A 12,464-nucleotide genomic window follows, 5' to 3' on the forward strand; every position below is an offset into this window, starting at 1 on the left:
TGTTTCTCAATTTTATGAAGGCTTAACACCTAAAGATAGGCAAATGGTTGAATTTATGTGTAATGGAACATTTGAAGATAAAGATCCAAACGAGGCAATTGAGTATCTCGATTCATTAGCTGAAAATGCTCAAAATTGGGACACTATAGGTACAATCGAACCATCCAACAAGATTCAATCTCCCACATCTAGTGGAGGTATGTATACCCTCAAAGATGAACATGATCTGCAAGCTAGATATACCTCTTTGGCAAGAAAAGTTGAAGCACTTGAATTGAAAAAGAATGGTCAATTAAAATCTGTTCGAGAAATTGCGTGTCACATCTGTGATACAAGTGATCATTCTACAAAAGATTGTCCCACTTTGCCCTCTTTAAAAAAATGTCTCCATGAATAAGCCAATGTTTTGAACAATTTCAAAATGCCAAATTTTGAACCATTTTCTCAAAATTACAATCCAGGTTGGCGAAATCATCCAAACTTTAGTTGGAGGAATGATAATGCTGCACAATTTTCACAACCACATTTCCAATATCATCAAAATTTTCAAAATTATGCACCTTATGTTCCTCCACCTAAAAGGAACTTGGAAGATAAATTGAATTCTTTCATTGCAAAGCAAGAGTCTATCAATACTCAAACTGCTCAAACCATGACAGATTTGAAAGATACTCTTGCTAAATTTGCATCTGCACTTAATGTTCATGAAAAAGGTAAGTTTCCTTCACAACCACAGCCTAATCCCAAGGATCATCAATCACACACCGGAATTTCTGGAACTCAACCGATGGATCAGGTGAAATCTGTTATTACCCTTCGCAGTGGTAAGGTAGTGGAAAAATCCATTCTTGAACCTTGTGAAAATGATGATAAATCAACTCCAAAGGATAAGGAAGTGGAACCCATAACTTGCGAAGAAGAGGATCAATAGATAGTGCCACCACCATTCCCTCATGCATTGAAAAATACAAAAAAATCAAATTTGAATTCTGATATATATGATATTTTTAAACAAGTAAAAGTTAATATTCCTTTATTAGATGCAATAAAGCAGTTACCATCATATGCTAAATTTTTGAAAGACTTGTGAACCGTGAAAAGAAAATTGAATGTGAAAAAGAAAGCATTTTTAGCCGAACAAGTAAGTGCAATTATTCAAAATAATAATAATTTGAAATACAAAGACCCTGGTTGTCATACTATTTCATGTATTATTGGAGAACGAAAGATTAAAAAAGCCTTGCTTGATCTTGGAGCTAGTGTGAATTTACTTCCATATTCAGTTTATCAAGAACTCAATCTAGGTGAGTTAAAACGTACTTCGGTAACACTTTTACTTGCCGATAGATCTGTTAAAGTGCCAAGAGGTGTGGTAGAAGACGTGTTGGTCAAAGTTAATAACTTTGTATATCCTGTCGATTTCATAGTTTTGGATACACAACCTATCGAAGCTTGTAATGCAATTCCTGTAATTTTAGGTCGTCCATTTTTAGCAACTTCTAATGCTCTTATAAATTGCAGGAATGGAATAATGAAGTTGTCATTTGGTAACATGACCTTGGAGCTTAATGTTTTTAATCTTTGTAAGCAACCACATGACAAAGGAGATGAAAGTGAAGATGAAAATCTTATTGAAACTCTTATGGAAGAAAACATTCAAGAAGGGAGTACTCGTGACCAATTAGATATTTGTTCAATTTATACTGTTAAAAAAAATATTGAAATTGATCTTGATGATTTTATCAGATATCACTCGTTATCAGGATCAGAGTGTAAGGCCCTGTAATTAATTATCCGGTAATTATGGCATAATTAGAATAATTATTGAGTTGTAAATTAAAATAATTAATTATGACAAATAAATTCAAGAAGTGTGTTAAAAATATGTATTTTAGAATATCGGAGAATTTAACGATATAAAATACATATAGAGTTTAAATAACACACGAGAGCAAAATAAATACAGACCGAGATAAATAGGCTTGAGTTACTATTTTAGTAACCAAATACACAATATATAAAAATACATATACATACACATAACTTACCAAATAAGAGAAGGAAGAATCGAGAGAAAGGAAAGAAAGAAGAGATAAACATTTCCCTAAACCCATTTCCCGTCACTTGTGTAGCGGCTGCGGGAAAGTTGCAATTTCTCCTCCGTCCGGCGTCAAAATCTCGATCGGTCTGAAGGGGTGTCTTCCTAACATCCTAAGCTTCGATTTAAGTCAGAAATCGCGAAGTTTGAGCAAGGATTCGGGTAGATCGAAGCTGCTGTTCCGGTGCTCTGTTCTGCGCGAATTCTTCCCGTTTTTGGGTGAGCGTTTTTGGGTTGCTGCGATTTTTGTAGTTTGGATTTGTAGAAATGACCTAAAAAGAACTTGTAGCTTTGTTTGTTAGATTTCTTTAGCCGCTAGAATCATCAAATTTGGATAAGAAACAGAATTGATATGATTTTCCTACCAAAATGTGTCGAATCGAATTCTGCAAGTGTGCTGTGCAGAACACCTACTGTAATTCGGGTTTATGACATATAAGCACTCGGATTCTGGGTTTTGGTTAAAATGAAAGTTGTAGAGCTATGTGTTATTCAGCACAGCTTGGCATACCTCGCATACTTGGCAGGGCGGTTTAGCTGCATGACGATGTAGCTCCCCTTTGTTGTTTCTCGAGCATTATTCCAGTTGTTATCGTACCGTTTGTTGGCTCCTTTTATCCCGGTTATTCGTTGAGCCTTTCATGCATTGCATATTACATTTTATTATATGATTATGCATGATTTATGAATATTGTTGTTATTGTTGAACTGTTTCATACCAGAATCCTAACCTCAGTTGTTTACTGGGGGGCTGCTGTGGTTGCTATTGGGTACCATGGTAGATCTCTCGAGTCGTTTTGCAGCATCAGGCCGAGGTTCCGCCAGTGGAGCTCGGGATTGAGGTTGGATTGCTTGGTTCTGTCAGTGGAGTTTCCCAGTTAGTCTATATGTATGTCTTGAGTTTGTGTCAGTTTTGTATTGTAGTTTATTTTCCGGGGAGATGCCCCGTGTATCTGTAATGATATTTGGTTGTTTTTGTGATGTTCTGAGTCGACCTTATGATTCTTATGATCTGGTGAGTATGTGGTAAGTTTTAATTTCTGTTTAGTCCTGGCCAGTGCGGCTATAGGTTTTTGACTTTTGTTTTTGTTTTTATGGCTCTAGTTGGAGTATATTTTGATATAAAATGCTGCTTGAGTTTTTTGGGATGTCTTGCTTACGGGGAGGTCATGCCGAAATTTTTCTAGGCCCTGAGGTCCGTTTTAAAGTATTTTTAAATCATTTCCGCTGCAGTTTTAAATCAAATCATTATTGTTTGATCATTAATTGTCGTTAGTGTAAATGGGCCTCACATCTTGGTATCAGAGCGTAAATTGGGATACGCTCGAACTAGAGTCTAGGACATTTGAGTCTTGGCACTAAAATGGTTGTTGCGCCTGTGTATGCTACTTGACAACATGCTTATGTGATTATATGATTTGTTTACTTTCATTCTAATAGTTTTGGTGTTTTATCGTATAGAATGGAGGGTGGTGGAGAAATTCCTGTTGATGAGATTCCTTTAGCTCGAGGTTGAGGTCGTGGTCGAGGTCGTGGACGTGGTAGAGCTCGTGTCCGTGTTGTTGATTATACTTTTGTTGAGCAAGCTGCTGATCATCTAGACCAGCTTAGGATGGATGAATTAGTTGCGCGTTTCCATTCTATGCATCCACCTCGATTCAGTGGTTCGGAGGGAGCTGAGAAAGTAGAATTGTGGATTTCTGAGATTGAGGAATTGTTTGATTTGATTGAGTATCCTCCAGAGTGTCGATTGAGATTAGCTGTGCATCAGTTGAAAGATCGTGCCAAAATGTTGTGGTTTACTACATTGATGACTTTAGATGCTCAGAGGATTGTTCCATCGTGGGATATATTCAAGCTGAAGTTTAAGGAAAGTTATTGTCCTCCATCATTCTATAGTTCTAAGGCTTCTGAGTTTCATAACCTGAAACAAGGCGATATGTCAGTTGCGGAGTATGCGGATACTTTTTATGCTATGCTGAGATATGCTCCTCATGTTGCTGCGAGTCAGGTTGCTGTTGTTGAAAGTTTCATTGAAGGACTGAACGATCATCTGCACCCTTTTGTTTCTACCGGTAAGCAACTAAATTATCTCGAAGCAGTGGAAATAGTAAAAAGGGCTGAAGCTAGTCTTAAGAGAAGTGGCAATCGAGCTCCTACCCAACATCATCATTCGGGAAGGCAACAGTTCAATCAATCTGGTTCTGCATCTCTTCGTCCACGTGGGAAGCAATTTAAGAAGCCTGGTTCTAGTTCTTCGAGTTCGGGGAGTTCAGGTAACCGTGGGGGATATCGTTATAGTGGACCTTACTGTGATCACTGTGGAGGAAAGCATTCTAGTAATCAATGTGTTGGAGTTCAAGGGATTTGCAATGTTTGTGGTCGGCCGGGTCATTTTGCAAGAGTTTGTCCTAGTAAGACGGGGAAATCAGCCCAGGCAGGTAGTGGAGCTTCAAGTAAAAGAATTCCAGCAGCGTCCCAGTCTTCCCATCAGCCTAGTCGCCCTTCGCATCAGAGCAGAGGGCAAGGTGGTCAACAGAATCAGTCATCTGTTCATGTATTTGCCTTGACTGAGGATGAGGCTCAGGCATCTCCAGGTACTGTCATTACTGGTAATTGTACTCTATGTGGTTTTATAGCACGAGTGTTATTTGATACTGGAGCATCTCATTCCTTTGTTTCTTATGCATTCGTCGTTTCGCATGATCTTCGCACCACTAGTATGAATTCCGATCTATCTGTTGCTACTCCGATGGGCAAAATGATTATCACTGATAATGTGGTGTTCAATGCGGTTTTGTTTCATGATGAAAATGTTCTATATCTGAATCTCATAGTTCTACCTATGCATGACTTTGATTGCATCGTTGGTATGGATGTTTTGACTGCTAATCGTGCCACTGTTGACTGTTATCGAGGTATAGTTCGTTTCAGACCTAGCTTTGCACCTAAATGGAATTTCTATGGTCGTGGTTCTCAAGCCAAGATTCCTCTAATTTCTGCCATTGAGATGAATCGATTGTTAGATTCTGGTCATGAAGGTATTCTGGTTTATGCTGTGGATCTGTCGCAAGATGAGCGACGAATTTCTGATATTCGTGTAGTCTGTGAGTTTCCTGATGTGTTTCCAGAAGATATTCCTGGTTTTCCACCAGAACGAGAAGTTGAGTTCAGTATCGAATTAATGTCAGGAACTGAACCCATATCTCGAGCACAGTATCGTTTAGCTCCTGTTGAGCTAAAAGAGCTGAAAGAACAATTACAGGATTTGTTGAGTAAAGGCTATATTCGTCCGAGTTCTTCACCGTGGGGTGCACCGATTCTATTTGTCAAGAAGAAAGATGGTACGATGCGGATGTGTATTGATTATCGACAATTGAATAAGTCTACTGTCAAGAATAAATATCCACTTCCTAGGATTGATGACTTATTTGATCAGTTGCAAGGTACTTCGGTGTATTCTAAGATTGATCTCCGTTTTGGGTACCATCAAGTGCGAGTCAGACAAGAAGATGTGCCGACAACAGCTTTTCGCACGAGATATGGACACTTTGAATTTTTGGTTATGCCTTTTGGTTTGACCAATACTCCTGCTGTGTTTATGGACTTGATGAATCGAGTATTTCGTAAATATCTCGATCGTTTTGTGATTGTATTCATCGATGATAATCTTGTCTATTCCAAGTCTGAGGAAGAGCATGCCAAACACTTGAGACTAGTTCTTCGAATTCTTCAAAAGAATCAGTTGTACGCCAAGCTATCCAAGTGTGAGTTTTGGTTAGATAAAGTTGTATTTCTGGGCCATGTCATATCTCAACATGGTATTTCTGTCGATCCAAGTAAAGTGGAAGCAGTTCTGAATTGGGCACGACCGACCAATGTGCCAGAGATTCGTAGTTTCATGGGTTTAGCTGGTTATTACCGAAGATTTATTGAAAATTTCTCAAAGATTGCTAGACCTATCACTCAACTGACTCAGAAAAATCAGAGATTCATTTGGTCTGATGAATGTGAGTCAAGTTTTGTCGAGTTGAAGAAGAGATTGACTTCTGCACCAGTTCTTACCATTCCGAGTGGTTCTGGAGGATTTGTTGTTTGTACCGACGCGTCTAATCGAGGTCTAGGTTGTGTTCTGATGCAGCATGGCAGAGTGGTGGCCTATGGTTCTCGTCAATTGAAACCGCATGAGTCTAAGTATCCTGTTCATGACTTGGAATTGGCTGCTATTGTTTTTGCTCTCAAGATTTGGAGACATTATTTGTTTGGGGAGCAATTTGTAATCTATTCTGATCACAAAAGCTTGAAGTATCTGTTCTCTCAGTCAGATCTGAATATGAGACAGAGACGTTGGATCGATCTTTTGAAAGATTATGATTGTGAGATCCAGTCTCATCCGGGAAAAGTGAATGTCAGTGCCGATGCTTTGAGCCGTAAGGTTGTTGATGTTAATTTATCATTTATTCATGTTTCTAAGTTACGAGAGGATATTTGCACTTCTGGGCTGGATTTTCAAATCCAAGGTAATGCTGTTTGTGTATCTCAGATTTCTGTTTAGCCAGAGTTGATTCAGATTGTAAAGTCAGCTCTGAAAACTGATGATCGAGTTCTGAAATCTTATGAGTTAGTATCTCAAGGACACCAATCTGGTTTCTCAATTCACTCAGATGATTCTCTTCGGTTGAATGGTAGATTGGTTGTCCCAGATATTCCTGAATTGCTTAGAGCCATCCTTAAAGAAGACTCGATATAGTATCCACCCAGGAGGAAGGAAAATGTATCATATTCTACGGCCTCAGTTTTGGTGGAAGAATATGAAAAAGGATGTTGCTGAGTTTGTGTCTCGTTGTATGATCTGTCAGCAAGTCAAAGCGGAACGAATGAGACCGGGAGGATTACTGCATAGTCTTGAGGTTCCTCAGTGGAATTGGGAGCACATTGCTATGGATTTTAGATAATCTGTCGACAATCACCCAAATGGCATCGAAATGACGAGAAGATGGCTCGTCTGTATATTGAAAATGTTGTGAGACTTCATGGAGTTCAGTTGCAATAATTTCAGATCGTGACCCTAGATTCACATCAAAGTTTTGGACTAGTTTCCAAAAAGAAATGGGTACCCGACTTGCGATGAGTACTGCGTACCATCCTCAGACAGAACGCACGACCCAGACACTCGAGGATCTGCTTCAAGCAGTGGTTATGGATTTCAAAGACAGTTGGCAAGAAACTTTACCACTAGTAGAATTTTCTTATAACAACAGTTTTCAGGTGACTATTGGTATGGCTCCTTTTGATGCTTTGTACGGCAGACGATGTCGATCACCTCTTTGTTGGGATGAATTTGGTGAGAAGCAGTTGACTGGACCTGACAGTGTTCAGGAAATGCATGATAAAGTCCAGTTGATTCGTCAGAAAATTAAAGCTGCCCAAGATCGGCAAGCTAGTTATGCTAACAGACGTCGTCGACCTCTAGAATTTCAAGTTGGAGATTTTGTGTTCTGAGAATCTCTTCGTTTAGAGGTGTTGTTCGTTTTGGTATGAAAGGTAAGTTGTCACCTCGTTTCGTTGGCCCCTACGAGATTGTTGAGCGTATTGGGACTTGTGCTTATCGTTTGGATTTGCCCCAGTCATTGTCTGGCATCCATGATGTTTTCCATGTTTCTATGTTGCGTAAGTATGAGCCCGATCCGTCTCATGTGATTCAGCCTGATGAGGTTGAACTTGATCCGTCTCTATCGTATATTGAGTATCCTGTTTGTATATTGGATCGTAAAGATAAAGTGTTACGCAATAAAGTTATACCACTTGTACGTGTTCAGTGGTCGAGGCATGGTGTAGAAGAATCAACGTGGGAAACAGAAGAGAAGATGAGAGCATCTTATCCATATCTGTTTGATTCTTAGTAATGTATTGTTGGTTTCGTATCTACGTAAGATGTATGTGTATGAACCGAAATTTCAAGGACGAAATTTGTTTTAAGGGGTGGAGAAGTGTAAGGCCCTGTAATTAATTATCCGGTAGTTATGGCATAATTAGAATAATTATTGAGTTGTAAATTAAAATAATTAATTATGCCAAATAAATTCAAGAAGTGTGTTAAAAATATGTATTTTAGAATATCGGAGAATTTAACGATATAAAATACATATAGAGTTTAAATAACACACGAGAGCAAAATAAATACAGACCGAGATAAATGGGCTTAAGTTACTATTTTAGTAACCAAATACACATTATATAAAAATACATATACATACACATAACGTACCAAATAAGAGAAGGAAGAATCGAGAGAAAGGAAAGAAAGAAGAGATAAACATTTCCCTAAACCCATTTCCCGTCACTTGTGTAGCGGCTGCGGGAAAGTTGCGATTTCTCCTCCGTCCGACGTCCAAATCTCAATCGGTCTGAAGGGGTGTCTTCCTAACATCCTAAGCTTCGATTTAAGTCAAAAATCGCGAAGTTTGAGCAAGGATTCGGGTAGATCGAAGCTGCTGTTCCGGTGCTCTGTTCTGCGCGAATTCTTCTCGTTTTTGGGTGAGCGTTTTTGGGTTGCTACGATTTTTGTATTTTGAATTTGTAGAAATGACCTAAAAAGAACTTGTAGCTCTGTTTGTTAGCTTTCTTTAGCCGCTAGAATCATCAAATTTGGATAAGAAACGGAATTGATATGATTTTCCTACCGAAATGTGTCGAATCGAATTCTGCAAGTGTGCTGTGCAGAACACCTACTGTAATTCGGGTTTATGACATATAAGAACTCGGATTCTTGGTTTTTAGCTAAAATGAAAGTTGTAGAGCTATGTGTTATCTTCGTAATGATATAAGATTCGTTAAATTCCATTAAAAATTGAGAGAGTTATGCATGTTTTACTGAAACTGCGCAGTATTATAGTTCTGTCCGCGAAATGTGTGAGTAGCAGCGTGTTCTTGTAAATTCTGGCATTAATCTACTCCGATTCTGGAATTGGTTTATTCTAGAAAAAGTTAGATATTCGAGTTATCTTCCATTTCCAATTGGCGGATATTGATTTCAGTTAATATTGAGCGAGATACGAATTTTACGCTCTTTTGTGCCAAATTGGACATTGGTATGGAATGTAATTTTCATGATCGGTTTATTGTTGCTTTGTTTAGGCCAAGGGTCTTGAAGTGAAGTTGTTAGTGGATTTTCAAGTTGGTATAGGTATGTTACAGCTCGGTAACATACGACGGTAAAACATAAATTATGTTTAATTGTCATTCTGTGTTACATTGATCGGGTGTATGACTTGTTGACTGTTATAAATTGTTAAATGCCTTCGTTGTGATCTATGTTTATTATTATGACATATTATTGGCATTTAGCATCGGGCATACAGTTATGACATTCATGTTGAGCCCTATCGTTCTTGTTAGCCCATTGTTGATATCCGTTGTTATCTGGCACTGTTGTTTATCTCGGGATCATTGTGTGGCTGATAGGCCTATACACATGAAACCGTAGATGTGATTGAACAATTCCGTGGTTAGTGCAGCCTTTTGAGGTGAGCGCTGGGATTGTGTCATCTAGTTCGTTCTGTTGTGCCATCCTGTTATAGCGTATCAGCTGTATGGAGGCCGAGTCAGGGGTGTTATTCAGCACAGCTTGGCATACCTCGCATACTTGGCAGGGCGGTTTAGCTGCATGACGATGTAGCTCCCCTGTGTTGTTGCTCGAGCATTATTCCAGTTGTTATCGTACCGTTTGTTGGCTCCTGTTATCCCGATTATTCGTTGAGCCTTTCATGCATTGCATATTACATTTTATTATATGATTATGCATGATTTATGATTATTGTTGTTATTGTTGAACTGTTTCATACCAGAATCCTAACCTCAGTTGTTTACTGGGGGGGCTGCTGTGGTTGCTATTGGGCACCATGGTAGATCTCCCGAGTCGTTTTGCAGCATCAGGCCGAGGTTCCGCCAGTGGAGCTCGGGATTGAGGTTGGATTGCTTGGTTCTGTCAGTGGAGTTTCCCAGTTAGTCTATATGTATGTCTTGAGTTTGTTTCAGTTTTGTATTGTAGTTTATTTTCCGGGGAGATGCCCCGTGTATCTGTAATGATATTTGGTTGTTTTTGTGATGTTCTGAGTCGACCTTATGATTCTTATGATCTGGTGAGTATGTGGTAAGTTTTAATTTCTGTTTAGTCCTGGCCAGTGCGGCTATAGGTTTTTGACTTTGGTTTTTGTTTTTATGACTTTAGTTGGAGTATATTTTGATATAAAATGCTGCTTGAGTTTTTCGGGATGTCCTGCTTACGGGGAGGTCATGCCGAAATTTTTCTAGGCCCTGAGGTCCGTTTTAAAGTATTTTTAAACCATTTCTGCTGTAGTTTTAAATCAAATCATTATTGTTTGATCATTAATTGTCGTTAGAGTAAATGGGCCTCACACAAAGAAAGAATTTGAGGCAAAATATGAGAACAAAGATGAACCACCCATATTGGAGTTCAAACCTTTGCCAGAAGAATTGAAGTATGCATTTCTTGGAGAAGATGAAACATATTCGGTGGTAATTTCTTCCAAACTAGCAAGTAATCAAGAAGGTAAATTAGTTGATATGCTTAAAAGACATAAAAATGCAATTGGTTGGACATTAAAAGATCTCAAGGGCATTAATCCACTAATTTGCCCTCACAAAATTCATTTAGAAGAAAATGCTAAAACATCTCAACAACCACAAAGGAGGTTAAATCCGCACATGAAAGATGTTGTGAAAACTGAAGTTCTCAAACTACTTGATGTTGGAATTATCTATCCTATTTCTGATAGTAAGTGGGTAAGTCCATCACAAGTAGTTCCAAAAAAATCTGGCATCATAGTGATAAAAAATGAAAAAGGTGAATTGTTAACAAGTCGAGTCCCATCTTGTTGGTGTATGTGTATTGGTTACAGAAAATTAAATGATGCCACTAGAAAAGATCATTTTTCATTACCATTTTTGGATCAAATTTTAGAAAGAGTGGCAGGTCATTCATACTACTGTTTTCTCGATGGATATTCAGGTTATTATCAAATTCCCATTGCACTTGAAGATCAAGAAAAAACTACATTCACATGTCCTTTTGGAACATTTGCATTCAGAAGGATGTCATTTGGTTTATGCAATGCCCCAGCAACATTTCAAAGATGTATGCTAAGAATTTTTAGCGACATGGTTGAAAATTGTTTGGAGATTTTCATGGATGATTTAACTATTTTTGGGAGTACAATTGATAATTGTCTTGAAAATTTAGAAAAAGTTTTAAAAAGATGTGAGGAAAAAGATCTTATTTTAAATTGAGAAAAATGTCATTACATGATTAATCCTGGGATTGTTTTGGGACATATTGTGTCATCTCATGGAATTGAAGTTGATAAAGCAAAAGTTGATGTCATTGCCAATTTACCCCCTCCAAAAACCATTAAAGAAATTCGTTCATTTTTTGGATATGCTGGATTTTATAGGAGGTTTATAAATGACTTTAGTTTAATCTCTAAACCCATTTGTAACCTCTTAACAAAAGACACTGTATTTGAGTTGACTCAAGAATGCCAAAATTCTTTTGATAAAATCATTCGACATTTAACATCAGCTCCTATCATGCAACCTCCTGATTGGTCTTTACCATTTGAAATCATGTACGATGAGAGTGATTATGCAGTCGGTGCAGTATTGGGTCAAAGAAAAAACGGTAAGCCTTATGTGATATATTATGCAAGTAGAACTTTAAAAAATGCTCAAATGAATTATTCCACAACTGAAAAAGAACTACTTGCTGTAATATTTGCATTAGATAAATTTCATTCTTATTTGATTGGATCAACGACTATTGTGTTTACTGATCATTCTGCTATTAGATATTTGTTGACCAAATAGGATGCAAAGCCATGACTGATACGATGGATTTTGTTGCTCCAAGAATTTGACATTGTGATCAAAGATAAAAAAAGAACCGAGAATGTTGTAGTCGATCATTTATCGAGACTAGTAACAGGATCATCTTATGAAATGACACCNTGCTGCAAAAATCTTGCAGTGTGGATTTTATTGGCCCACTTTGTTTAAAGATACCCATGAAATTTGCAAGATCTGTGAAAATTGTCAAAAATTGGCTGCGATTTCAAAAAGAAACATGATGCCTTTGAATCCTATCATTGAAATTGAAATCTTTGACTGTTGGGGAATTGATTTTATGGGACCTTTTCCACTTTCATTTGGATACTTGTATATTTTAGTTGCAGTTGATTATGTTTCCAAATGGATAGAGGCAATTCCATGTCGAACAAATGATCATAAAATCGTCATCAAATTCTTAAAAGAAAATATTTTTAGTAGATTTGGAATTCCTCGAGCCATG

The 12,464-nt window shown here is 37.9% G+C and overlaps 1 protein-coding gene across 10 annotated transcripts; it reads left to right on the plus strand.

The window, feature by feature from the left end:
- Window positions 1-1,776: 1,776 nt before the first annotated feature.
- On the plus strand, window positions 1,777-10,453 carry LOC140988081 (uncharacterized). Of its 10 annotated transcripts, none has more exons than XM_073456983.1 (3): window positions 2,658-2,940; window positions 3,560-4,695; window positions 10,007-10,451. In XM_073456983.1, the coding sequence occupies exons 2-3, from the start codon at window positions 3,711-3,713 to the stop codon at window positions 10,063-10,065; spliced, it is 1,044 nt and encodes a 347-aa protein (XP_073313084.1). In that variant the 5' UTR covers window positions 2,658-2,940; window positions 3,560-3,710; the 3' UTR covers window positions 10,066-10,451. The 10 variants fall into 10 exon arrangements, 4 of the variants coding, with proteins under 4 accessions (XP_073313084.1, XP_073313086.1, XP_073313083.1 ...); XM_073456985.1 differs by lacking the exon at window positions 2,658-2,940 and adding an exon at window positions 9,236-9,284 and having other exon boundaries at window positions 3,311-4,695; window positions 10,007-10,453; XR_012177292.1 differs by lacking the exons at window positions 2,658-2,940; window positions 3,560-4,695; window positions 10,007-10,451 and adding exons at window positions 1,777-2,317; window positions 9,236-9,851.
- Window positions 10,454-12,464: the final 2,011 nt, after the last annotated feature.

Source organism: Primulina huaijiensis, chromosome 11 (assembly GCF_012295235.1).
Source record: "Primulina huaijiensis isolate GDHJ02 chromosome 11, ASM1229523v2, whole genome shotgun sequence".
NCBI lineage: Eukaryota > Viridiplantae > Streptophyta > Magnoliopsida > Lamiales > Gesneriaceae > Primulina > Primulina huaijiensis.

What these genes read in the sequence shown, in the direction of transcription:
- LOC140988081 (XM_073456983.1), top strand. Translation starts at nt 3,711, where the DNA reads ATGGATGAATTAGTTGCGCGTTTCCATTCTATGCATCCACCTCGATTC. An exon ending in TGAGGCTCAGGCATCTCCAG is followed by an intron (nt 4,696 to 10,006) that starts GTACTGTCATTA and finishes GCACCATGGTAG; the next exon opens with ATCTCCCGAGTCGTTTTGCA.